Source organism: Pollicipes pollicipes, unplaced genomic scaffold, assembly GCF_011947565.3.
Source record: "Pollicipes pollicipes isolate AB1234 unplaced genomic scaffold, Ppol_2.1 Scaffold_4881;HRSCAF=5763_pilon_pilon_pilon, whole genome shotgun sequence".
Taxonomy (NCBI): domain Eukaryota; kingdom Metazoa; phylum Arthropoda; class Thecostraca; order Pollicipedomorpha; family Pollicipedidae; genus Pollicipes; species Pollicipes pollicipes.
In genome coordinates, this window is record NW_023596576.1 from 47,395,481 (window position 1) to 47,422,678 (window position 27,198).

The window sequence follows — 27,198 nt, forward strand, 5'->3', positions numbered from 1 at the left end:
TTGACAATATGATAGGTATGAGCAGACTCTACCATTCGGCCGTCAGCATTATCTGCCGATTTCAAGCGTGTCATTTCAGTTTCCATCAGTGAAATCACTAGCCGACACTTTCCCAAAACTGTCTAAATGACAATTCATATATTCTTGTTGGCGGGCTATCCCCGGGGACCAGCGCTGCTAGCTGGGTAAATAGGAGCAGCGTGCCATGGGCCCAGTTATCCGACGTAATACCTCACAGCCTGGGCATTACGTCGGATATCATGGTCAGGACCCTGAAAGCATTGTAGCCTCGGTAGATTATTCCTCGAGGCCCACCATGACCTGTTGGGCACAAAGCCACAGCTTGCGATAAGGCCAACGCAGTACCTTACCGCCTGCAAGCCTGATACAAGGTTTGTATGCGGTTATGTGCACATACCATAAAACGCGTTGGTCACACATTACAAAACGGAGAAAACGCTACGTCAGTACAGAAAAATGAATAACAAAGTCAACTTCCGGTTGGTAGCGCCCGTCGCCAAATCACCATTTTGAACCAATACTCATTTCCATTACGACCGCCTGCCATGAAATGTCTAACTTCACTCCGTGGCCTAGATTTTCTACATTTAGAAAGTACTGGAGGTCCAAATGATTCATGAATATACTTGCATTGAAATCAGTTCAATCGATGCTACCAATAGTGGCCGTTGATAGACATAAGTGGACTCTTTACGTCTCGGCCGCTACCATTGTCTGGCCATTTCAAACGTGCCAGTATAGTTTAAATTGATGATATCACTAACAATACCATTTCAAAACTATGCACACAATCATTGTATGATGATGTCCGGGACATCATTCTAAAGCTGTTTAGAAACGGCATCTGAAATATTCTAGCCCCGGTGGGCTGTTCACAGGCAGCACCACGGCCTATTGGGCACATGGCCAGGGCGTGCATTAGGACCTAAACAATACCCACACGCCTGCGAGCGTGAAACACGGTGTGCATGCGGCTAAATGTATATACCATGAAAGGTACGTTTACCTGAAAAATCAAGTCCAACGTTCACATTTGACACGCGGAAAAGCAGCATACATCCCAACGATCGCACCAGAGAAGCAGAGTTAACAATAGGACCGGTGATAGGTATGAGCGGACTCTTTACGTTTCGGCCGCCAGTATCATTTGTCCATTTCAAACGTGTCAATATAGTTTCCATTGGTGCAGCGACAAGTGAACATCATTGTAAAGCTGTTCAGACAGCATCTGAAATATTCTAGCACCGGTTAGCTTTTCACGGACAGTACCACGGCCTCCAGGGCACATAACCAGAGCGTGCGTTAAGGCCTACGCAATACCCACACGAGCCTTCGAGCGTGAAACACGGTGTGCATGCGGCTAAATGTATATATCATGAGAAATCAAGTCCAACGATCGCATATGACACGTGGAAAGGCAGTACTTATCCCAACAAGCACACAATAGAACAAGAGCTTCCAATGGGGCCGGTGATAGGCTTAAAACACAGCTCTTTACGCATCGGCCGCCAGCATGGTCTGTTCATGTGAAACGCTTTCTTCAAATGGTGTTGTTGATAGTTCCATCGATTGAAAGTAAATTGGCACGTTTGAAGTGGGTGTATAAGGCTGACGGCCGAAAGGTAAGCACTGCGATTATGTCCATCAACGGCCATATACATACTATTGACTCGAAGTGGACTTACCTAAAAGGAATTTTGTTCAGGAATAATTTCAAACACCCTGCAATCGTTTCCAAACGCAGCACAGCAACGTGACGCATTGAAATTGCAGAGTTCATAGCAGAAGGCCGGAAAGTAAACTGGAGAGTTGAGCTGCCAATGTAATACGAGGTCTGGCGTTGGCACCCAAAACATAGACGGAGGAACGTCTCAGAAAGCAAAGGTGCTTGCACTCATATTATAGTCGATTCTTCCCATCCATTGTCATAACGTCAATGCTCTACATACATTCTCAGAGTGTTTAATGGCGAGGGTGCCATAACACTCACGGAACCCGCGTTTCAAGTCTTGGAGAAACCATTGCCGTCTAAATCGTGTCAAAATGGTGTCCGCCAGTGGTTGCACCGATAGACACTATTTTGGAATGTCTGTTAGGGACAGGTAAAGCCGGTAGCCGAAAACGTTGAGTCAGGTCATGCCTTTTTCCGGCCCTATTGGCAACTTAGTGTGGACAAGTCTGAATGCAGTTTTTCATGGATTTCTTGGACCTACTTGCAGAAGTTTCTTAAGGAAGCCTGCTGGGAAAGGTGGTCTTCCGCCATTATCAGGTTCCCTAGTGATACAAAACGAAGGCCGTAACTCGCGTCACGTGACGCCATGAGCAGTAGGTAAAACGCAATTCATTTTTCAAATGGCATAAGAATGTAAACCACGAGTACGTAGATAGATGCACGCACACCGTAACAGTCTCCCGGAACGTCGTGAGCAGCGGGAAAACACAGCCCGAGAAACGTGTCCCACTGAAAGTTTCAACTGAATACCAATTTATTCGTCCCAGTGACGTCATCATTGGGATACAGGACACGTGTTATTACGAATGCCTGCTTGCTTTTCAATATTGTCATCGTAAGTGGCTTGTGAATCATTGTGATATTGTGAGAAGTAAAAGAAGTCGATTTTCCACATTTCTACCAGTGACGTCATGATGAGCACAAAACTTGTCATTGGGATGATTTACTCAGCCTGGCAGCGACGGTTCGTCAGCTGATTAGTCGGTCCTCATTACAGACCTAAGCCGACGCTTTTCCCTCCGCAAACATCGTCGGCAGGAAGGTCAAGAACACAGCAGCGCATTATAGGATGTCGTTTGGGTGACGAACCTTCGTAATTCCACATTTTGTATGTCGAGCGTTCGCTGCATGCAATTATTGCAGTGGAGCTGTTGACTGTCTTTTTGGACAGGAAGGGTTGCGCAAATTTGATGGGAAGATTTGTGTAGATGTAATAAGGGTTGTGTAAGTAAAGGAGAAGGGTTGTGCAGATGTGATAGGAAGGGTTGTGCAAATGCATTAGGAAGGGTTGTGCAAATGCAATAGGAAGGGTTGTGGAATGCCTAGTCAGCCCATCAGTAAACAAAGTTTGGATGAGAAAGCGAAGTCCTCCATGAGATAACTTGGAAGGCTCGTGAAAGGAATCAAGCAGAGTACAGAACTGTTCCAGTATTAAGAGTTAGATTTGTTTTAAGTTTAAAAACCCATGTTAATTGGTGCCTAAGTCATGAGTGCTGTTTTGGTTGCATACTATTTGCTTTGAAACTACATGTTGGAGGAAAAAGTTGTATACCAATTAAAGTTTTTTAAGACATGGAAAATCAAATAATCATAGAATATCATAAGAACATCTTATTATATTAACTTGGAAGTCTGTCACCCTTTATCCTGAATGACAGTAAGGAGGTTGCAAATAAATCATATATGTATATATCAGTTGTTATTCTACATTGCCTCATTCTCAGCTTCATGTAAAAACTCTTGCTTAAATAATTTTACCTGGTGCTTCTGATGTTAGATATAACAGCTTGTAGTATCTCACAATAACAAATAGACATAATACTTGTCTGTTTGGGCTTGCATTCTGGCATGATGCATGTTGAGTTTTGTGCCATTGATTTCATACCTATCATTCACCTGATACAAGTGATGCTTACTTGTTTGACTAAAAAAGAGTCTCTGTGTTTCAGGAATTTTTGTATGCATATGAGAGCCACCTCTGATACTTATGCAAGATTCATATACCAACAAGTATGCAAGTAGCCTGCAGCTGACCTCTTTTAGCTGAAGCTCGCTGCCCTGGTATTCCTTCCACTATCTGTACCAAACTGAGGTCCAGCCACTCAGAAGCCAGCCATGCCCACCTCACTATTCTGTCTTGATGTACTGGGCAAGATGTACCACTTGCCTACCACATCATCCCAATGGGAACAACTGCCCTATTTAGGTGTGGAGTTTAAAAAGATCTCTGCATCACAGAACAGCATATGGGCAATTGGGAGTGACCAGCAGGTGTATGTCTATGTATATGGGCTGGAAAACCCCATAAGAGTCAAAGTGGACACCTATGAGAATCAGGTAAGCTCAGAAGCCCATTTGTCTTTGTTCACCTGTCCCAGATGGCATCATTATCTGATTTTGGTGTCAGGTGATTAAGGCACCTGCATTTCAGAATAGTATGATATCATTGGACTGTAAATGCATTTAAATGGGCATTAATTTGGGAAAACATTGTCACCAGGAGCTCCAGGTTCATGTTCAAACATTGTTTAAGCTGTTGAATGTTGCATAGATTCCTGTAGAAATAAGTCTCCTCTCCCTAAGCATTTATTGCATGGACTTCACAAAGTGCATCACTTGAGTTTTGAGCAAATAATCTTTACTCCCCCTTGATTTGTGTTCATTTAATGACTCACATTCATCCTGATTGACTTGTCTACTTTTCTTACAGCGTTGGAATCCCATTGATGGCTTCTGCTCGAAGCTTTTGGCTACGGATAGGCCTCATTACTCTTCCAAAGATGGAACAGAATGCAGAGAGTTTAATGGGATCTGCCTCCCTTCACTTGGATGGCAGTGGGAAGGTGAGGAACTTTCAGTTTTTGGCCACCATGCCTATGCTAACATTTTGGGAAAAAGGTAACAACATTTTAGCAAAAAGGGAACACAACAGTCTACATCTTTCACATCTACTCATGTCATACCAGACACTTGCGTCAGTCTGACGTCGGTATCCCGCCCGGTCCGGCCAGTGCCCACCCGTCAGCCACGTCAGCCACATCAGCCACACGGGACCTGTGCACGCAGCGAGGCGTGGCTGGTGACGCGGCGTGGCAGCCTGCGGCCGGGCCGGGCGGCGCGTGCGTCCGCTGACGGTGCCTCGTGCCGGCCGCCAGGTCCGTGGGTGGTCGACGGCACGTTGGACGGCACGCCGCTGGAGACCGAGGGCTGGACGTACGCCGTCGACTTTCCGGCCACGTTCTCGGCGCAGAAGCGGTTCACCTCGTGCGTGCGCCGCCGCCACTGGGTGCGCTACCGACGCTACGTGGCCGTGAGCTCGTGGTCGTCGGTGCCGCCGCTGCATCGGGTACGTGGGCGGCGCTCTCGGGGCCGGTCAGCTGGCCGCGTCCCTGCGCCGTCGGTGCTCTGGGAACGTGGGCGGCCGCTCTCGGGGGCCGGTCAGCTCGCGGCCTCCCTGTGCCGTCGGTGCCCTGGGAACATGGGTGGCGCTCTCGGGGCTGGTCAGCTCGCGGCGTCCCTGTGCCGTCGGTGCTCTGGGAACGTGGGCGGCGCTCTCGGGGCTGGTCAGCTCGCGGCGTCCCTGCGCCGTCGGTGCTCTGGGTATGTGGGCGGCGCTCTCGGGGGCCGGTCAGCTCGCGGCTTCCCTGCACGGTCGGTACTCTGGGGACGTTGTTGTACCGAGCTGTGCTCTGTGATGACGGTACACAGTTCCCTCGTGAGCGGGTGAGGGGGGTGATCTTGTGAGCGAGCGGACGGCCGTGAGGCGGAGGTGCTGTCTATCCGCATGTCACTAGCCGGTCTGAGCTGGCTGCCGTCAGTCACCTGCCAACTGTGGCCGCTCCTGTCAGTTGAGTTGCGTCACCAGCCGGTGTGAGCTGTTGTGCGTCGGTTGAGGTACGGCAGCCTGTCTGAGGCCGCCGGCTGTTTGAGCTCCGCCACCGGCCTCTGCCGCAGGACGCCGTGGAGGAGCCGTTCGTGGATGTGGCCGTGGGCGGAGCCGAGCTGCCGGGCTGGGAGGCCGACAACCTCATGGTCTGGGCGGTCACCATCCGCGGTCGGGTGAGCGTGCGCATTCCCCGCGGGGTCGGCGCGGCGGTGCGGGCCGACGGATCCCGCCAGCAGGCCAGGCGTCGGCCGTCCGAACTCCAGGGGGTGGACGATGGCGGACGGATGGTGTGGTGGCCGTGGTTTCTTGCCTCCGTAGTTGCAGTGAAGGTCGCCACCGCCAACGTCGTTTTGAGGTTAGAACGCGCTCCTCACGCTCAAAAACTCTTCTCCTCACGCACAAGAGTGGCGAGTTGACCAACTTGTCAAACGCGATAAACTGCCAGTCGCGTGCGATCACCCCTTTACTTTCTCTGTTGATCACAAAGCTCATTAAAGGAAGATCGTCAGCAATTGTCAGGTGCTCGCCCCGCTCGCCTCGTGCTGATCTCTTGCCGGTGCCGGCTCCCCACAGATCATCTACCGCTCGAACGTGAGCTGGCTGTCGCCGGAGGGCGACGGCTGGGTGCACGTGCCGAGCGCGCAGGGCGGCGAGGCGCGCCAGATCGCCTGCGGCCCCAGCGGCCTGACCTGGGCCGTCACATGGGAGGGCGCCGCCCTGGTGCGCACCGGCATGTGTCGCGACACGCCACACGGTCAGTTGTCGCCGGCGCCCCCGGCCGAGAGCGCCGACGCGCCGCCGCGGACCCGGTGCCGTTTGCTATGTGGTGCGGCGGTGGTGCGATGTCGACGGCGTGGGGCCACACAACGCGCCGCTGCGATACGGTCTGTCACGGGAGGGACTTTGTCATGAAAGTTGGAGAAGTTGAGCACCTTCAACAACTCTGGGGCGCTCGCTACCGTTGAAGCGAAAACGCAGCCGTACTCCGGAGTGTGTGAAGTGTCTCCCACCACATCAGAAGGGGTGACGCTCGACACACTCACTGTAGGAGGGATGTGACACGTCACAGCCTGCCTGCCGTCTCAGGCAGCGGAGTGACCCCGCTGCCCGGACGCTCCCCAGGCACGGAGTGGTGTCCAGTGCTGCCACCACCAGGCGTGCAGCTGGAGCAGGTCAGCGTGGGCGACGACTGCGTCTGGGCTGTCTCCAGGGACAAGCGCGTCTTCTTCCGCAAGGGCGTTAAGGTCGGTCGGTGTGATGACTTGCGCTTTGCTGGCCTGGTGACTGAAAGTGGCATCATTCTGTGTGCACTGAAGGAGGTGCTGCTGGCACCGGCTAGCAAATGTCGTACGACCCGAAAGACACGAGCACAGCACCATCTCGCCGTGCCGCCCACCACACGTGGCCGAGGACAACGGCCGTCTGTGAATGTACTCAGACTCCGAGAGCCGGACGTCGAAGCCTCCGAGCAGCCAGGTGGCGCTGAGAGTCCCGCCGCCGCCGCCGCCGCCGCCGCCGCTGGGAGGCTGACGGGAGCCGTGCGTGTCGCCAGGGACGCGAGATGTGCGAGAACACCACGCTGGCGCGCGGCACCGGCTGGCTGGAGATGGTGGGCAGCATGGCCTCTGTCTCGGTCGGGCTCAGCAATCAGGTACGGCCTGCAGCGGCTCGGGGCGTCGGCGTGCTGAACAGGCAGCAGGGAGGGATGCTCGGAGCTCGGTGCGAGTTAGTTGGATGACGATGGAAACATTCGTAGTGCCTGTGTTTCCTGTGGTAGAAGTTCCGTGAAGGGCGCATCTGTTAGCTTTCTAAATGTAGCTTAGCGTTTTAAAGTGCTTTTCTGCAACGAAGTTTTATCCCCCGGACTCGTCCCACATTCAGCACGAACGCTGTGAGTGAGCCAGACTCGTTGGAGCTTCAGTGAGCCAGACTCGTTGGCGCGTCAGTGAGCCAGGTTCGTTGGAGCGTCAGTGAGCCAGATTCGTTGGAACGTCAGTGAGCCAGACTCGTTGGAGCTTCAGTGAGCCAGACTCGTTGGAGCTTCAGTGAGCCAGACTCGTTGGAGCTTCAGTGAGCCAGATTCGTTGGAGCTTCAGTGAGCCAGACTCGTTGGAGCTTCAGAGAGCCAGACTCGTTGGAGCTTCAGTGTTGATGCGATAGCACGTTGCAGACCGCTGTCTCGCAGTGACACGCCGTGTGTGTGTGCTCCAGTGCCAGTTGTCCGCAGCGGCGAGGTGGACTTTCCTGCGCCCCTGACGACCACGTCAGCCCCCCCCCCCCCGTTCCTAGCCCGCGTGCCGCAGTTTGCGCTTCTCTGCCGGCCAGGTGTTGACCCTGGGCACGGACGGCGGCCTGTACCTGCGCAGTCACGTGACGTCCGGTGAGCTGACGGGCCGCGCGTGGCGCGCGTTGACAGTGGCGCCGCCGCCGTCGGCCGCTCCCAGCCGCGCCGCCAGCGCCCTCTCACTCTCGGACACGTCCAGCCGCACCACCGAGGATCAGGTGCGGCTGCCCAGGTTGCTACGCAGCGGGGGGGGGGGGGGGGGGGAGGGGAGGGGTTGGTAGCCGACACGGGCACGACATGTCATCCACCGCCGGTACGGCATGCTGGAGCGCCCCTAACCGAGCTGAGTTGGTTCGGGTCGTCAGTCACGAGAGGGAAAGGGAGAGTCAAGGCATCTGCGATGCGAATCATGACTCGTCGCTACGTGGGTGGCCGACGAGCCGACGCCGGTCTCGTGTTGCCGCGGCACGTACTGTACGCTGACACGTTTCCGGCCGAACGAAGGGTGGCTGTTGAAGAATTCGTGGTCGCTCGCGCTGCTGCGATCCCTGGAGACGGTGACCGCGCTGGCCTGCCGTGTATCGGGACGGCAGCTCGTGGACGCAGCGGCTGCCGCTCCGCGTGACCACCGTGACGGCCCGTGTGACCACCGTGACGGCTCATGTGACCGCCGTGACGGCTCATGTGACCACCGTGACAGCTGGTGTGACCACCGTGACGACCCGTGTGACCGCCGTGACACCCGTGTGCGGCAGGACGGTGCGGCCGACCTCCCGCCTCTGCCGGCGGCCGCGTCGCCGGAGGAGCCGGCGGCGGGCGGCAGCGGAGCGCCACCGGCAGGTGACGGGCCGCCGCTGAGGGAATGCCCGGCCGAGCGCGGCGGCTCGGCAGCGCCAGGTGAGGCGGAGCCCGGTACTGACGCGGCCGCTGACTGGCAGGGTGCCGCTGTCCGCTAGATATGGCTGGTCCATCAGCTTAGTGACAGTAACAATAGCTCATTAGAGACGACTTTATAAAGCTCTGCAGGGTGTCTTGGTGGGGGCTATTCTGAAGGATGGTGGCGATACGCTTCCAGTCAGCTACCAAACCGCCAAGTTATCGGGAAGTTAATTATGCTGCGAGAAGCTCAGTCATGCCGATCTGCATGCATGTGTTTGTACACAGTATCATGGCGTATGATGTTAGGTCTTGCATGATGTTAGGTCTTGTCTGTTAGGTCTGGTTAAGTATGGCTTGTGCACTTCCCGTATACTTATAAGCGTACAGTTCGCGAGCGCCAGGTCCGTCCTCGTGGCGCGGGATAACGTGTGCCAGGCGTTTCTGGTCTCCCAGTGACGGCGTAAACGACTTGATAGATGCTGCTGCAGAAACAGACGAGGGATTTCTGCGCCATTGATGTTCTCACGCAGTGTCGCATGAGCTAGGCTGTTTCCAAACGACCCAAATATCTCGGAATTTGGCGGTGTTTCTGGGAGCCGGCCGTGTTTTGGAGTGTAATCCACGCCGCTCCGCATTTGTGTGTGCCTGTCCTGTCACATCAGCCCCATAGATGCGAAGTGGCCGATGGCGAAAGCGCAACCTTAAACCAAACAAACAACACCAGCGCTGGTGTCATGCCACACCCAGCACCCGTGGCTCCCCTCCGCCAAAGACCTGAGGGCCCGAGCGTGGGCCCCACCACCGGAGCCGACGCCTGGCCACCTGCTGAGCCGCGCTGAGGCGACCGCCGCGTCCGCAGGCGGCGGCGACGCGGCCAGCCTACGCCTGCTGCGTCTGGACGAGGACGAGCCGGCGCCGTTCTCGGCGGCCGGCGCGCCAGAAAGGCTCGGCTGGAGCTGCGTAGCGGCCGGCGGCTGCAGCATCAACCCTCTCCGGCCGCCGCCCTGGTGAGAGCTGCGCCGCCGGCGGCCAGGCTGTGACGCTCGGGCCCTGGCCGGCTGGTACTGCCGGCTGGTGCCACACCAGTGAGCCGGGACTGCGCCTGTGCTGCTCTCTGGGGCACTGGTGAGATTCCACCGCGGACGAGTGTCTCGACGGAGACGGGGAAGGAGACGAGACGGAGACGGAGACGGAGACGAGACGGGAGACGGAGACGGAGACGGAGACGGAGACGGAGACGGAGACGGAGACGGAGACGGAGGGGGAGGGGCGGGATAGGTTCAACTCTGCCTTGTTCGGTTGATTTGTCTATTCTGGTGAAGAAGCGCCCGCCATTTACGTCCTGTTAGTCAGACTCCTCCTGAACGCCCGTTACCTGGATGGCCGGGTGGCCTACCCAGCTGAGTTGTCGGCCCCCTATTTGGTGCATGTCTGCGTGCATGTGCGACACTTGGCGAGAGATCGGCAGCTGCCGTGCTGCCGTGCTCGGTCGCGCGGCAAGGTCTGTCCGGCTGCGGCGGCCTCGTGCGCGGCTGGCGGATGCCCTCAGTGCCGCGACGGCTGCTCCGGCCGCCGCCAGGTTCTCGGGCTCGCCGGCCGGGGAGCGGCCGCAGGAGCTCTGGCGACAGACGGTGCGGGAGCAGCTGCGGAAGCGGAACGAACAGCTGCAGCCCTTCAGAGTGTATGACGAGGCCGTCGAGAGGTGAGCTGGCCTCCTGGGAATGGGGCGCCTGATGGATGAGACGACACACGAATGAACAAGTCTGATGCGTGACGTGCCAGCATGCTGACATGCTGTTCTGGTTTGTGGATTAACCATGACAACATGTAGCAAAGAAGAGCCAACAAATCCGATGTGTGGTGTGTGGCTAGTCCGAAGCGTTATTTTAATCCCCAAGTCACGTGTGGGTTGTCTGCCGTTCGAATCCGTCATCGGCGCATTGGTCCGTTCTGTCTGGCCGCGAAGTGACGGCCGCTGCTGCGGGGCCGCGCAGGAGCTCGTGGGTGCAGACGGCCAAGTGTCGCTGGTGGTCGGAGGCGCCGGCGCGCGGCTGGCAGGCGGCCGTGCTGGAGCTGGAGCAGTCCGGCACGGCCGGCGCCGAGGTCGAGTCCGGCCAGCTCAGCGTCTACAGCAGCGGCGCCAAGGCGGTACGGGCCCGGCTGAACCACGGGGTACAACAGCGCAGGGGAGGTACAGCAGCGGCGCCAGGGCGGTACGGGCCCGACTGAACCTCGGGGTACAGCAGGACATGGGGAGGTACAGCAGCGGCGCCAAGGCGGTACGGGCCCGGCTGAACTCCGGGGTACAACAGGGCAGGGGAGACACGGCAGCGGCTCCAAGGCGGTACGGGCCCGACTGAACCCCGGTGTACAACAGGGCAGGGGAGGTACAGCAGCGGCGCCAAGGCGGTACGGGCTCCACTCAGCCCTGGGATACAACAGGGCAGGGGAGACATGGCAGCGGAGCCAAGGCGGTACGGGCCCGGCTGAGCTCCGGGGGCAGGGGAGGGCAGGGGAGGTAAAGTAGCGGCGCCGGGGCGGTGCGGGCTCGACCGAGCCGGGTGGCCGGGCCGCAGGTGCCGTCCAGAGGCGGGCGTAGACAGCGAAAGGAAAGGCAAACTTGGCGGAGTAGGGGTGTCTTTGGTTGACGTCTACGACGCCCTGGCACGCTCTGTTTGTTGCCAAAACACCACGAATCTGTGTGCCACGAGTCTGGGCCTGAAAGGGAGCGCGTCTGCCCGCGCGGCCACTGGCATCGCCGTGACCTTGGCCGAGCGGCTGACGGCGTGCCCCGCGTCGCAGGCCAGCGTCTGCCTGTCGGAGGTGTCGGCGGTGCTGGACAGTTCCGAGTCGCGCCACCAGGCGTCGCTGGTGGTGCACACGCCGGACAGACTACAGCAGCGACAGGCGATGAAGCTCAGCTTCGCGGAGGAGTCTGAGGTCGAGGACTGGATCGATACCATTCAGACAGGTACGGCCTGACCTGTCCCGTCTCGTCTCGTCTCGGCTCAGCTCGGCTCGCCTGGTCTCTAGGGCCGGTGATGTTCATGGAGCTCGCTGGTGCCGGCGGCGCCCAGCAGAGGACACACGGCACACGGCTGGGAGGCGCAGACACGGACGGCAATCTTGGCCGCCAGGGATGCCACAGCGAGTGGACGTCTTGGCAGACGTGCTGATTTGTGCCGTACTCGCAAATGGGCGAAATAGCAATTGAGCAGCAGGAAAAGAAAAGAGGGTAATTACAGAAATAAATTCAGGTTAAAGTACAGGCTAAAACAAATTGTGCATTTAATGCGTAGGTAAAACTAGCCAACAGCGAAAAGGCGAAGAACCCCTGAGCTTTTGAAGACGCTGAGCTGGCGTGATTGGGACCGTGGTGACAAGCTGGTTTTGTCCATCTCTCCGGCAGTCGGTCTCTGTTTCTGCCGACTTGTGTGTTCGGGCTTCACCCGCTATGGGTAGGCATCAGGATAACAAGTGTCACCGGCCGCTTTTGTAAGTGTGAAAATCGCCATAAAGTCCCAGATTCGTTGGTTTTCTGGCGTACCAGCACACAGTGGTCAGGAGGATTACAATGCGGCACTTTGAGACCTGTGTTACTGTGTAACCTCTGAAGATCCCACAGATTTGCAATCCGATTTTCATACGAGGCTTAGTGCATGCATTACATTGTTATTTATTTTTGACTTTGCAGTGCCGTGCAACCTGCATTATTTTTTCGTTTTTAGTAGACATGTCTTGCGTGGTGGTCGGATGGCTGATCGTGGGCTCAGAGCGCCTGCTAAGGAAAGCCCCTGCTGCATGGGCCCTGAACCCATCACCGAAGGGGGGCTGATCCGGGTCATCACACTGCCCCGGGATGATTGGTGAACAGGACTGCGGAAGGGCTTGGGTGCCGTGCAGTGCTGCGACACGACCGCCACTGGTTGACACGCACTGGCCAGCCGCCAGCTGGACGTTCCGTGTCGGTCGGACGAAAAATGCCGCCGTGGGGATGGCAGACTGCTGATTTCAATTCACACTGCATTCTGTTGATTCATCTTGACCAACAATAAGTTTGCAGAGCATGTTTTGCATATTTGTGGTTTTACGCGGCGGCTAATAACCGAATTGTAATGGCGTGATGACGCGAGTATTGGCTCAGCCAACGAGCTACTGTGGGTGCCTGACATGCTGTATGGTATTTGTAATGTGCTCAGTATGTACATTATGGTTTGGAACATGTAATCCAATGGATATATGCATATAATGCTGTTATTCTGCTCATTTCGGTAGGCGCCCAAATTAAAAAAATTAGATACGCGCCAGCGACCGATTTCGTCTCGATCTTGATATCCATTCCTTAACATAAGGGAACTGTAAATTCCCGAACAAGTTACGCAAGTTTCCACCAAGTGAGAGCGCAATGTGCAGAAGTTTGAACTGTCGACATCATGAGGCGCATGCCAGCGCCTCATGATGCGTGTTAGGGGTCTTGGAGGCCAGTTTGATAGTAGCGTTTTTTAGACGCCATTCAGGTCAGGAAATCCATGGTCATGAGACATCAGCTGGATTATGTGTCATTATTGCCAGATATCAGGGATGCATCACAGGTTTATCAACTTTTGCACTTCACCACGTGGTTCGTTATGGATGAAAAACTAGAATTGCAGGGGGGATTACAGTCGATTTTCCCGAGAAGGGCAGGTGACTTGTGGTTTGTGATCCTGCACGGCGCGTTAAGCCGGTAACGGGCCCCAGATCGGCCTAGCCTGGCTGGTTATGGTCACCCCCCGCCGGAGCCGCCGCGCCCTTCGTCCCCAGTCGCCACACTGCTGATGGCGGCGACAGGCTCTCGTCCCGCAGTACTTCCAAATAATCGTTAGTGTCCCGGTGGGGTGCGGGGCGGGGAGGGGGACCGGTGATTTGTAAAGCCAAGGTAGCGGCGTCCGTGGTCAGGCTTATCTTGTGGCAGTGCTGATCAGGTGACAAGAATTTGTCGCGGAGTTTCGCTCAATTCCCGCCGACTCCTTCGGACCTTGGCCGATGCTTTTTTTGCAAAATTTTTCTCGAACCTGCCAAGGCTGAACGGAACAACCCAGACATTTGTTCTTTGGAGCGCCCCAGCACGCTGAGACGCTCCCTCGTGTTCGTTGCAGGTGACTGACCTGCGTGAGTTTGTCGGGTGGTTGAATAACAGGGGTCAGGTTGGTGACAGCTGTAACTAGTTTTTTGTGGCTCGAGCCGTTAGCTTATGGCCAGGTTTTGTGACAAACTACGTGAGCAGGTCGGCGGAATGTTTGACCTACGCACGCGCCCATCTGCCGGCAGCCTGTGTGCGTCTGCGGCGGATAGATGGCGCCCCAAGCGCCGCCGCGCTCTGGGCCACCTCGGGCCGGGGCGACGTGCTGGTCAGTGACCAGCAGCTGACCTCCGTGGAGCAGGAGCTGGCTACCGAGACGCGCGCGGCGGTGGGTGATCCGCCACGACCCGGCTCTGCCTCCCCCTATTAACCACGGAGCCCTCCCCCCCCCCCCCCGCCCCCGTAGCGACCCCGGAGCAAATGTTTTCGCCGCTATCGATGGCTTTCCACGGGTGTAACAGCCCACAGTCGCTGCGTTGTGGTCGATGTCTTAAGTGATTTACGGTATCACTGTCCTGTGTGATTTACGGCCGGAGACACTTCGCGGTGTTTTGTAGCGTGAAAGTCGTTTTGCTTGTCTCGTTTGCGGGTATGATAACCGTTTTTCGTATCCTCTGTCCGACCTTCAAACGGTTTACGGTTAATGTCGACGTTCGGATAGTGGGGTGACATTCACTAATCCCCGCCACCACAGCTCGCGCGCGGCCTTCCAAAAGCTGGCACACCCCGAGCGCCGGCTGAGCCGCGCTCCAGCCTGAGCCGGCGCAGTGACGTCACCTGACAGCGTGCCTCCGACAGCTGGCGGGCCATCAGCTGCTTGTCGACTCGGGCGGCTGCGCGCTGCCGCTGCTGCGCAAGCTGGAGCGTGGCTTCACGGACGGCTGCAGTCTCGTCATCCAGTACAGCCTGCCGGCCGGCTCCGGGTGCGTGGCCGCCTCGGCCCGCCGAGCGCCGCCCGCGTCGGCGGACCGTTGTCTCCGCTGTTCGCCTGCCGTGCGACGCTCCCCGCCGTGCCACGCTCCCCGCCGTCCCACGCTCCCCGCTGTGCCACGCTCCCCGCGGCCCGCCCCAGCGGACCACTCTCCGCTGTTCGCCTGCCGTGCCACACTCCCCGCCGTGCCACGCTCCCCGCCGTCCCACGCTCCTCGCCGCCCGCGCCGGCGGACCGCTGTCTCCGCTGTCCGTCTGCCGCCGTGCCATGTTCCCCGCCGTCCCACGCTCCCCGCCATGCCATGCTCCCCGCCGTGCCATGCTCCGCACCGCCCGCGCCGGCGGACCGCTGGCGGATAGGCGCCGTGTCGATGTCGGCGCCTGCTGTCGTATTCTGTGGCACACGTGTTGGGGAGGTACAGAATGGTCGTGCGACTGGTGTGCGAAGCGCTGACACGGTGGCCCGGCTGTGCCGCAGCGGCTTCTTCGTGAACCTGATGACGGGCAAGCACGTTAGCGGCGCCCAGGGCACGGACGTCGCACTCCACTTCAACCCGCGCATCCAGCAGAACGTACGGCCCGGGGCAGACAGACGGACGGGCTGGCTGGCTGGCTGGCTGGGAGCCGCTCCGCTCCGCTGGCGGGGCTGGCTCGTTCGGGCATCCTTGCGGCCTCTGAGTAGCGGTGGACAGGGAGGGTGGATCGTCGGGATGGCGGCGACGGCGTGGATGGGGGGGGGGGGGGGGGGGGGGAAGGGGGAGCATAGCCGTTTCACTGAACTGCTTATCCGATGTGGCCTAACCGCCGGCTTTGATCGATAAGCGCACACCGTGTGACCGGTCATGCTGTGTGCCTGGACTTTGTTTGCTCGAATGCAGCTTTGTTATTCTCGCTAGCCTTCAGTGGCACTGAAGTCCGATGGTCCACGTTGCTCCGAGTCACCTGCTCCCCCGACTCGAGGCACTGTGCGCGGCTCATCCGGCGCGCCTCCCTCCGCAGGCGGTCGTGCGCAACTCGTTACTGAAGCAGGTCTGGGGCCGGGAGGAGCGCGCCGGCGAGCAGCCGTTCCGGCCCGGCTCCCACGGAGAGCTGCACATCATCTGCCAGCGCGACCACTTCAAGGTCGGTCAGCGGGCGCCGTCCGACCGGTGCCGCGGCAGCCCTGCACTCCATGGTGGGGGTGGCTGCTGGGCGGTGGAGGCATATGACAAGGAGTCGCCTGGCGGGCGCTGTATGAGTGGGGCTATCGGCGTATCCTAGAGCTCTAGTCATCATCAGCAAGGTGGGTATCTGGCCCCTCTGGCCCGCAGCGCGGACCCCTGGTGTACTTCTTTGCAACCAACAAGTCGCCCACGTTTTGCTCGGTGAAAGGTCTTTGCACAAGGAAGTGGCTTTGAAGTTTGCGCGAATGAATGCGCTAGCGTTTGAAACGTCTCCCCGAAGCGGATGTAAGCGAAGGACGCGCGCTCCTTTCGCGCATTCTTTCTCCCAACAGCTTAATTGTCATGCAAGCATCCATCTTTTTTTGTACGGGTCTCTTAGTCATGGTATTGGTTTTACCTGAAATGCGCTGCCGTCTTATTCCGCATGGGTCATGAGGATGAATGTTGCCGGTGGCTCATCTGCCGGGCCTGCTGTCAGCGACGCCGTGCATGGACGGACCTCGCGATAAATCACGGCGCGCCATGTCAGACATGTCGACCACCTGCCCACAAGCCCGCCAGTCGACCGAAAATCGGCCGCAGGAGCGGACAGTCGTCTGGCACGGCCTAGGATTGGCCGACGGGACCGCACCCGGGCTGCTCGGCCGTTACAGGACCGCGGGGGCCGTAACGGCCGAGTGTGCTTATCGATCAGTGTTACGCAACGGGGCGGCGGTCCCCTCCCCTCTACTGGTATATCACGGAGGATTAGCCGACCAGATCATCTGTGGGCTGCGGGAGCGGCACAGGACGGGGTGGGGGCGGGTGATTGGTGTTATGCAACGGTAGCGGCTGCTTCCCAGCGTCATACAGGTACCGTTACGCCTCGCCGGGAGGCACTGGATTTGAGCCTGTTGGCCTTGAACTCCTGGTTTTTCGACATTGTGAGTTCAGAACGCTTACGCTGACAGTTAACGAACTTCATTATCCCTGGGGGTACTAGTTGAACGACGTTATCATTGATCGAAGATCGGTTACACCGGGGTTTCGAAAAACGGGCATTTTTTGTCTTTGAATAGCGGTCTTCCAGACAACGACGACGACGACAGCACAATCCATGCCACTTTTTTCTAAAGGCCATCCCCATGCTATATGGTTTGATGTTTCATCCTTTCTCGAGAGACCATGCCGCGGTTCGCAGTGGACGGGAAGTGCAAGATAGTGGCATAGTTCTTCGAAACACAGTCGGTGCACTCAAAGGGAGTCTAAACAACAGTTTAGTGCCACAAGTGCCATCAAGGCACGCGATTTGGCGCCCTGCTCAGGAGTTCATGGCAAAGAGCAGCCATAAAAAGGAAGTTCAGTCCACGAAAAGGAGCGGAAGGGATCCCGGTGGAAATAACGAAAGCAAGCGAATTCACCAAGCAAAGGCTTTGTTGGGGGAGAGGGGCTCCCAAATATCTCCATTGACTATATCTCAGGGGATGGCCGTGGCAGGACCGCAGTGTTCAGGATGTCAGTTTAGTCTGTTCCCGCGCCAAGGTGGGCACGCACTAGGAGCTCTCGCCAACCAATCATAACGCGCGCACGCGATGTAGCTCCTGGCTGCCAGGCCAGTGCGGATTCAACGCAAGCGCACACAACAAGGCGCACTCTCAAGTTGACAATAAACTCATGAGTTAACGTTCGCGAAGCACCCCTGCACAGTGAGAAGTACACCGCCTGATGCGCTATCAAGAGTAGACACGCCATTGGTCCCTCCTGGCTTCAGTACAGTCGAAGGACTTCAGCGGCTGTAGCGGTTAGAAGGTATTAGTTAGTCCTTCATAAATTTTTGGCGGGTTCGAAGAAAGTCCGCGCTAAAATGTATCCCGCCAGTGGTCTCGGCATGATGGTGCGACGGCACGTACGGCGGAGAAGACGTGGTGGTGGTTTGAAGGACGATTGGACCAAGACCAATTTCCTTGCAAGGGTTTAACAACTAGCTGGCACATTCTCGCTATTTGGGGCGGCAGAGTTCTTCCCTAATGGTTATTTGAGCTCGCAAGTGTGTTCAAAGAGCCCGAAAACCAGTGTGGAACTAAAAAAATGGAATAGGAGAATCACCGTAGGGTAGAGGAATGGTGACACAGAGGAGTGATGGAATAAGTGTGGCGGCATTGTGAGAGCCAGACAGCCAGGGACACACTACGTCGTCCCTTAAGTAGCGAATGATCGGGTGGTGCAATGACTAGAGCGAAATGTGGGCCACGTCGAGCACGTGTTCCATCGCTCAGGCTGTGAGGGGCCCTGAGAGCTGAGTCGTCAGATGCAAGATAACGACATGCTCTTTCCTATGATGCATCGTTCGTTTTGCAATGCAAATACGTCTGAAATGTTAACGATTTAAACCCGCCCGCTTTTCCCGGAACGCCATGTATCATGAATGCTGGACGCTTGCAACCTGTGTTTATGGTCGTGAGCGCACATGCTATTATGTGCCGTCTTTTAGCCGATATGTTCTACAACTTGCACCTCTTATCCGACCGATAGGCAGAAAGACTGTTTGTGCCACTTGCCATAGTGAAGGTCATGTTTATTTGAGCCTTGTTGGCGGTCAGCCGAAGGAACCAGTGTCCCGGATCCCGGGGTGCCGGGCTCGGGACCCTACCTTCACCCACCCCCACGCACCCCAATACTCGGACCCGGGACACCAAGCTCAGGTCCCCAACCCCACCCGAGCCCGGGGCACCGAGCTCAGGTCCCCAACCCCACCCGAGCCCGGGGCACCGAGCTCAGGTCCCCAACCCCACCCGAGCCCGGGGCACCGAGCTCAGGTCCCCAACCCCACCCGAGCCCGGGGCACCGAGCTCAGGTCCCCAACCCCACCCGAGCCCGGGGCACCGAGCTCAGGTCCCCCAACCCCACCCGAGCCCGGGGCACCGAGCTCAGGTCCCCCAACCCCTACCCGAGCCCGGGGCACCGAGCTCAGGTCCCCAACCCCACCCGAGCCCGGGCACCGAGCTCAGGTCCCCAACCCCTACCCGAGCCCGGGGCACCGAGCTCAGGTCCCCAACCCCACCCGAGCTCGGGGCACCAGGCTCGGGACCCCCCATTACCGCCACCTGCCTTGGTGCGTGTGATACCAGCAGACCACCGCCCTCGCACGCAGACGCACACACACGCGCAGAGAGATCGGAGCAGTGTCTGTATCGGAGGTCTCCGCCGCTCTGCCGACCACCCTGTCCAGCGCGAGCCGTCGCCTGGCCAACGACCGCAGTGACCCGGCCGCGCCGGCACGCAGTCTTGCGTGCCGCATCTGGACGTCAGGTGGCGTCGTCCCAGTGACGTCATACCGCCGGCAGGTGCTGGCGCCCGGCCTCTGCACGCTGTACCGGCATCGCACGGATTGTCGACGCGTGGCGTACCTGGCCGTGCAGGGCGACATCACGGTCACCCAGGTCTCCTACGACGCCAGCGCGGTGAGCCAGGGCGCCGCGAGTGGGGCTGGCGCCGCCCGCCGGCGGCCAGCGGCGCCGGGTGGGGCTGTAGGACGTCTGACTCGGCAGCGCCCGCGTCAGTCTGCAGCAGGATATAGGGTGCTCACAGGTTTGGTCTGGTGTTAGATGTAGGTATTGTGTATTGTAAGGGCTTGGGATGTTACGGATATGTTGTGTGAATGTATCTGTTCCGCTCCTTATGGCATCGCAAGCGCTGCTGACTAGTGACTTGTACACACTACCGACGCACAAGCAGTCTGTGTCGATGCACTGTGACCTCCATTGTTTGGTCACCTTGACCTCGCGCTGTGGAGCCCGCCGCGGCCGTCTGCGGACCGGCCAGTCCTTCCCGACCGTCGCCCATGTCTGGGCCCGTCCCTCTGCCGCGGCCGCCGCATCAGCGTTCAGAGTCGGCGGGCGCTGACTGCCCCCGCACCCCTCCGTCCCTCAACCATCACACCCTCGCCTCGGCGACGGCCCTCCGCCGCCGTCGCGCGGCCGAAGTCGCGGCGTCGTGCTGACGGCGCCGGCCGGTGCCGCCAGGCCGCCGGCGCGCCGGCCGAGCTGTTCTGGCGCCAGCTGGGCGGCCACCTGCGACGGATCGAGACGAGCCCGGCCGGCGTTGTCTGGGCCATCGGCTGCGACCTCACGCCCTGGGTGTACACCGCTGCCACCGGCGGCTCGCAGCTGACCGGTCAGTGGAGCGGCGGGCCGCCGGCGCGCCGGCCATCGCCAGGAGGCGGTGTCGACGCGACGGGGTGGCGCGCGGCGCGTCAGAACCGCCGTCGGTGTCGATGCGACGGGGTGGCGCGGGGCGGGTCAGAGCAGCCTTTGAGGGCTAGAGCGCGCCGCAGGTGCGACGGGTGCGCTTCTGTTGGTGTGGCGCATCATGTGATGAGGCGTGTTGTGTGCACGGACGCGGGGAGATCTGGAGATCGCCGTGACGTCAGCAGTTTGACCTTGGGGTCCGGTGACAGTGTGCAGCTTGATCGCGGCATAAGCCAGTGGACGTGTTCCCGGCTTATCGTGTTCCGAGTTTTATTTTGTTTATCTGCTGGCTGGCTTGTCAGCAGACTGTTGATCGCCGGCGATACGACCAGTTTATGGCATCTGTCTCTGTCGCAGAACACGGGGGAAGCGGCCTGCTGAACACCATGACAGATACCCGCTACTTCTACATTTACGAGAACCAGCGGTGGAACCCGATCTCGGGTAGGCAGTGCTGCCGCTCCCAGTCGGCGGCTCCCCTGCCGTCGTGCGGCGCGATCACGCCGAGTGATTCGGTGCACACATCTCCGGGTGGACATTGGGCGCAAAATGACCCTAGAAGTCGACACGCCCTAAAACCCCAATCATCATCATCATCATCTCCGGGTGGACCATCAGCCGCCGGCAGCGCCAGCGTGACGCCGCCATTTGCGGTGTCGCGTATGGCGCGTCCTCTGCTGCTGTGGCTGGGGTGTGGGTGGGGCGGCTGCTCTGCGGCAGCGGGCCGTCTGAGACGCGACGTCCCAGGGTCAGGCGGCTGACGGGGCGGCGGACCGTGCCTCCGGGGGGCGCCGGCCGCACTGACGAGGCCGTCTCCGTCGGCAGGCTTCTCCTACCACGGTCTGGCCACCGACCGGCCGACCTGGAGCGACAGGAGCGGCCAGCTGGCGCTCACCAAGGACACCGTGCTGCCGCCGTCGCGACACTGGACCTGGGTGAGCGATGACGCGCGCCGTGTGAGCGATGGATGTGGTCTGGAGATGGGTCTGCGCGGCGCCTGAGACACCGCTACTGTTGCGACACCGCACCTGTGTGAGCGATGACACGATTAAGGGAAGCGGGAGGGGTAAACGCTCTGCTACGGCAGTCTGGGTTGTCGGAGACGCTGTCGGCCTCGCGGCAGCTGACACCCGGATGATTGATGACGATCTGTTAGCTGTTGGTGGCCTGGAGGTGGTCTCCGGTGCTTTGGAGACGGTAGCACTGGATGAACGTCGCCCGATGCTGCGTACGAGCGGGGTGGGGTGGGGAGGGGTGGGGGGCGGGGGTGTGAAGTTAGGCCGGGGCGGTGCTGCGTTCATGCTGCTGTCGCGGTCGGTATCTGACTGCTCCCCTCGTCTGGTCGCCTCGGCCAGGTTTCCACGTGGTCGGTGGACTTCCACGCGCCGGGAGGTGTGGACGAGGAGGGCTGGCAGTACGCCATGGACTTCCCGGCGTCCTACCACGGCCACCGCGGTCTGCAGGTGGGTCGCGGCCGATGCTCCCGGCTTATGCTGGGGATACTATCGGCTCGTGCACTCGATTTGCCAAGGAATTCAGGATCAGCCGGCTGGGGATCCTCTAATGCATGCACGTGTGAAAGGATTGTCTACACGGTATGGCTTGTGGGTTTCTCGGTTGCGTTTTCCTTTTGTAAAGATAGTTCAAAGTTACGGCTTCGGATAACTTACTCTGAAAGCATCTGCTGAGCGTTAATTTGCCGATCAGCCAGCCAGAACATGGCTTGACTAACCTAGTGTAACAAGTGTCGTGTGATGCGAAGCTGGAAAGGGCGCACGGTTCGCCTCCCACCGACAGCTGCTCTGCGTGTGCTCAGGACTTTGTCCGCCGGCGGCGCTGGTACCGCAAGTGTCAGCTCAGCACCTGCGGCCCCTGGGAGAAGGTGGAGAACGTCAGGCTGCGCGACCTCTCGCTGCAGGTGGGGGCCGTCCCGGGACCGGCCGGACGGCACCTGTGCCGCGCGCTCTGCCTCCGGCCGCCTACGCTGCACGAACCGGACGCGTGCTGGCCAATCTCTAGAACGGCCCATGACTTCTAACAGGGAATAAATCCCGTCATTAGATATACAGCGGCGGCCATGTCGTCGGCGCGGCTCGAGTTACCGGAGCTCTTCGGACGTTGAGTAACGCGTGACAGGCGCTCGGCCGTGCGGCTGAGGAGCCGCGCGCTGGCTCAGCTGCACCGCGGAACTCATGCGTAATGAAGCGGCGGCCGCGCGGGACGTCCGCTGGCGGGCGACCGGGAGAGCCAGGCGGAGCCGGCGGCGGCGGCGTGGCGGCGCCGTGCGGCATGCTACCGTCGGTCTCCGCGAGAACCGGCCCGCTGGACTGGATTGCTGTGCTGAGTTATTGGGTCGGGACGCCGCAGCAGCCTGCGCTAAACATGCTTATGCAGGCTATGCATAGCATAGCTTGCTGCATGGATTTTGATTCATTCTGATCCATCGCATAGGATTGTAAAAGCCTTCCATGCAAACATGCGGTGAAATTTGCAAGTGGGCGCAAGTTGTTGATTACGCCCCAGTCTATCCCGCCAGTGCTCTTTCACGGGACAATGGTTAGGGCCTCCGCACGACCCCAGTTCCTGAATTATGAATTTAAATACCAACTTACATGATGTCATGGTCGGTAAAGGGCGCGTTTTGCAAAGGTTACGAGCATTAATCTAGGTATCAGTGTGCCTGGTGTGACAGCACGTGAAGGACGAGTTTATCTGTCTGATATTTCAAAGCCTACATGTCGTAAATTAACGGAGTTTCATAGACTTTCCTCGTGGACAGTAGTCACCGTCAGGCTCCATCCTTCTGACCTCGGCCGTCCTCCGGCGGGAGTTAGTTATGTGGCGTCCGCACCGGCAAGCCGTGACCTTCAACACCTTGCCCCCGACTGAGATCACGAGGCGGCGATAATGTTTAACTGTCTCCGTCTACCCCCTCCCCCTCCCCCGCCGCCCTTCAGGAGCTGTTCGGCGAGGTGCATCTGTGGGCGGTGACGTCAGCAGGTGACGTCATGCACCGGGTGGAAGCGCGGCCGGACGGCACCGGCGGCGGCGGCTGCTGGCGCACCGTCAGCACGGACCAGCCGTTCGCGGCCGTCAGCTGCGGCGGCCACGGCCGCGTCTGGGCCGTCGCGCACGACGGCACCGCTCGGCTGCGGTACGGCGTCTCCGCCGACCTGCCGCTCGGTGAGTGTGACGTCATTGGGACACGCTGGCGGACGTCGAACGCCTCGGAAAGGCAGGCGCTGCGCTGGTGACGTCATACAAGGCGCGGGAGCTCGGTGAGCGGTGTAATGGATGAGCCTGAGGCCGAGCTGTTGACGTTGCGGTACACGCTACGCTTGCGTTGAACTAGTGACGTCATAGAGGGTTCAGATGTTGGTGAGCGATGCCATCGGAGACGCATGCTCTGGGCTATCGAGTCACATGAAAGACAGACAATTAGGGGATGACATAACAGGGAATGCAAGCGTTAGGCCAGTGACGCCACCGGAGTCGCAGACACGGTGCTGGTGACGTCACTGGAAGCAGTTATATTGCTTCTAGTGAAGCCACTGGAAACAGGCATTGGGGAACAGCGGAGTCACTGGAAACGATGGTACCGGACGTATTGGTCGTAAGGTTATGAGCCATTGAGTGAAATTGAAAGCAATGCTGCGGGGCAGCAAGGCCGTGAAAGAGTTAGCAACTGTGTGTTGTCACTAGACGCGGACTCTGGACTGATGACGCCACGGGAGACCGCACTACAGGTTGAGGGGCGATAGGGTAGAACTTTTGTAGCCGTTTTAGTTCGTTATTGCTATCATACCGGTGTGTGTTCCTCGTTGAGTACCTGCAATAAAAAAGCCGTCTTATATCCTTACGGGCGCGGGATTTCTCTGCAGCGGCCCTCCTGCTGTCAGGTGGCCGGTCTGGAGCCGGCCTCCACGGACTCCGTACCTCCCCAGCAGCCCGGGGAGCGGTCGCAGCTGGAGACGCTAGTGGGGACCAGGCCGCGCCCACTCCGTGTCCTGACCACTTTGGCGCCGCGCCCGCAGGCACCGGCTGGGCGCACGTGGAGGCACCCGAGGGGCGCAGACTGCGCCAGATCTCGGCCGGCGACTCGGCCGTCTGGGCTGTGGACGAGAACAACAGGTGAGCTGGCCGGCGGCGGTGGGTCACGCCGCCAGGGAGCCGTCCAGGAGGTGACGTGGGCTCCCGGCAGAATGGCAAGGCGGGCTGCTGAGCAGGCTGTTGTGATGTGTTGTTGGAAGTCGAACTTACGTGGGTTGTCGTTCCGTGTGGACATTGTTACTTTGATGTATGTATACGCGTATTGGTCATTACACAGCAGACGTCCCCGAATAGCAAGCTGACAAGGTCTATGTTTTGTAGACCATACAAGATGATGCCTCAGTCCCTTCGTTCCTCTGGATGCGACGTTGGGCTTCGGATGTCGAGTTGCGACCATCGTACACATGTACATCGTACACATGTACGCGTGTGTACATGTGTACGCACTACACACACGCGCATGCACATGCATGCATATACACACATACGCATGCACGACGCACGCACATGCACAACATATGCATACATGTATACATACACGCACGTACACATATATGCATACATGCATGCATGCACGCACACACACACGCGCACGCATACGCACACACACATATACATATGCACGCGCATGTGTGCGCGATGCATGTATGCATGTATGCATCCATAACACGTGCATACATACATACATTGCACATGCATGCATACATAAACAATGCATGTTTACATACCTACATAAACAATACATGTATACATGCCTACATGCATGTATACATACATAAACAATGCATGTTTACATACATACATAAACAATGCATGTATACATGCCTATATGCATGCACACATGTATACATAATGTATACATACATGCATACATACATACACATACATACATACATACATACATACATACATACATACATACATACATACATACACATATACACACATACACACGCACACGCACGCACGCACGCACGCACGCACGCACGCACGCACGCACGCACGCGCACACACACACACACACACACACACACACACACACACACACACACACACACACACACACACACACACACACTTGTTCCCTCTCCTGACGCTTACCCGCCTCTCGGCCGGCAGCCTGTACTGGCGTCAAGAGATCCTGCCCATCTTCCCCGAAGGCGTGGCCTGGCGGCACGTGGCTGACCACGTGGCCCACGTGTCATGCGGCGCCGCGGACGAGACATGGGCGGTGTCGGAGCGGCACGGCGGCGCGCTGCTGCGGCGCCTGGGCGTCTGCCCGGAGAGTACGCTCGGCTCTGCATGGCAGACGGGAGTATCGGTAAGGCGGGACACCGGAGGGCCTGGCAGACGGGAGTATCGGTAAGGCGAGACACCGGAGGGCCTGGCAGACGGGAGTATCGGTAAGGCGGGACACCGGAGGGCCTGGCAGACGGGAGTATCGGTAAGGCGAGACACCGGAGGGCCTGGCAGACGGGAGTACCGGTAAGGCGAGACACCGGAGGGCCTGGCAGACGGGAGTACCGGTAAGACAAGGCACCAGAGGGCCTGGCAGACGGGAGTACCGGTAAGGCGAGACACCGGAGGGCATGGCAGACGGGAGTATCGGTAAGGCGGGACACCGGAGGGCCTGGCAGACGGGAGTATCGGTAAGGCGGGACACCGGAGGGCCTGGCAGACGGGAGTACCGGTAAGGCGGGACACCGGAGGGCCTGGCAGACGGGAGTACCGGTAAGGCGAGACACCGGAGGGCCTGGCAGACGGGAGTACCGGTAAGGCGAGACACCGGAGGGCCTGGCAGACGGGATACCGGAGGACCTGACAGGCGTACTTATCCTCAGAGTATCAGAGTCAGAGCACGCAGAGTCTCGGTAAGATAATTGCGGGAGGGTTTAGCAGGCGGAGGTGTCGGTGAGAGGAGACACCGGTGGATATTAGGGAACAGAACATGCTCACGGGGACAGAGCATGTTCTCCGCCTAACATATAAGATCTGCATAGGACAAAACACTGAAGTGTGCTCGTGAGGCATAGCACGTTCATCTCAGGCAGGCTGGAGTATAGGCAAGGCAGACTACAGTCTCTAAGTGACAGAGCACGTCAGCTTTTCCTGAGAAAGTGAGGTGTATGTGAGAAGTGAAATACTGCAGCATAGTCTGGTCTCGATATGATCCGCTGCTATCGAGACGTTTAACCGTAAATGATCGGATGGAAACAACTTGCCAAAGCTTGGTGGTTTTAGTGTGGTGGCGCCAGAACAAGGATTTTCGCCTGCAAAAAACGTTTGATGATATCTGCTAAAATATGCAGCTTAGCCGTAGGAAGAAATCGCCACATCGAAGATTCCATTTGAAATATGTATGTCTCAATGCCAGGGAAAGGGTGCTCATTAGCCGCGTTGCATGCGGCTAACCGTGAATGCCGGGCGAAGCCTGTGTTTCATCAGCGGGAGCCGCGCTGACACGAGATCGGAGCGCCGGCTGGCGGGGCGGGCGTGTGACGGCGCCGGCGCTCCCGCAGGGCTGCTGGTCCCACGTGAGCTGTCGCGGTCTGCGGCCTGCGCCCTGAGCCGCCGCCAGCAGCGCGGCACCGTCGCCGCCCACGGCCGGGGCCGCGGCTGGCGCGGCCCCCGGGCGACGGCCGGGCGGCGGCCGCAGCGGCGCGCTGGGATGGCGCGCGGGCGCGGGGCAAGTGTGACGGGCTGCCGCTGTTGGGCTTCGTGTTGTGATGCTGCTATCCGGATCTCGCCCTGATGCGACCAGGCGCGCAGAAATAGTGCCGCGCAGGTTTGCTTCGCAGGAGGTGAAGTGGTGTGTTCCGCTTACGGCAATGACATCGAAGGAACCACGCGCGTCCTTAACCTTCAAGTGATAGAGTGTTGAATTAGAGATGATGTACAGCTTCGG

General features: G+C 58.6%; 2 protein-coding genes across 2 annotated transcripts; both read left to right on the forward strand.

Moving 5' to 3' along the window:
* Positions 1–2,845: 2,845 nt before the first annotated feature.
* Positions 2,846–10,508, forward strand: LOC119100488 (tectonin beta-propeller repeat-containing protein). Its single transcript, XM_037223579.1, has 11 exons — positions 2,846–2,977; positions 3,703–4,090; positions 4,464–4,596; positions 4,909–5,099; positions 5,708–5,812; positions 6,213–6,393; positions 6,762–6,883; positions 7,192–7,290; positions 7,965–8,019; positions 9,662–9,714; positions 10,407–10,508. The coding sequence occupies exons 2-11, from the start codon at positions 3,869–3,871 to the stop codon at positions 10,506–10,508; spliced, it is 1,263 nt and encodes a 420-aa protein (XP_037079474.1). The 5' UTR covers positions 2,846–2,977; positions 3,703–3,868.
* Positions 9,775–26,900, forward strand: LOC119100846 (tectonin beta-propeller repeat-containing protein). Its single transcript, XM_037224009.1, has 18 exons — positions 9,775–9,809; positions 10,382–10,504; positions 10,797–10,950; positions 11,605–11,773; positions 14,113–14,252; positions 14,723–14,847; positions 15,333–15,426; positions 15,854–15,976; positions 19,341–19,457; positions 20,019–20,169; positions 20,601–20,687; positions 21,069–21,178; positions 21,599–21,706; positions 22,060–22,161; positions 23,201–23,426; positions 24,278–24,374; positions 25,413–25,614; positions 26,813–26,900. The coding sequence occupies exons 4-18, from the start codon at positions 11,713–11,715 to the stop codon at positions 26,858–26,860; spliced, it is 1,791 nt and encodes a 596-aa protein (XP_037079904.1). The 5' UTR covers positions 9,775–9,809; positions 10,382–10,504; positions 10,797–10,950; positions 11,605–11,712; the 3' UTR covers positions 26,861–26,900.
* Positions 26,901–27,198: the final 298 nt, after the last annotated feature.

Coding starts and splice junctions, on each gene's coding strand:
- LOC119100846 (XM_037224009.1), top strand. CDS start 11,713: ATGAAGCTCAGCTTCGCGGAGGAGTCTGAGGTCGAGGACTGGATCGAT. Junction 19,458..20,018: donor TCTCCTACGACGCCAGCGCG/GTGAGCCAGGGC, acceptor CGGTGCCGCCAG/GCCGCCGGCGCGCCGGCCGA. Junction 21,707..22,059: donor ACGGCCACCGCGGTCTGCAG/GTGGGTCGCGGC, acceptor GCGTGTGCTCAG/GACTTTGTCCGCCGGCGGCG.
- LOC119100488 (XM_037223579.1), top strand. CDS start 3,869: ATGCCCACCTCACTATTCTGTCTTGATGTACTGGGCAAGATGTACCAC. Junction 5,813..6,212: donor CGGTCACCATCCGCGGTCGG/GTGAGCGTGCGC, acceptor GGCTCCCCACAG/ATCATCTACCGCTCGAACGT. Junction 9,715..10,406: donor GTCTGGACGAGGACGAGCCG/GCGCCGTTCTCG, acceptor CCGGCCGGGGAG/CGGCCGCAGGAGCTCTGGCG.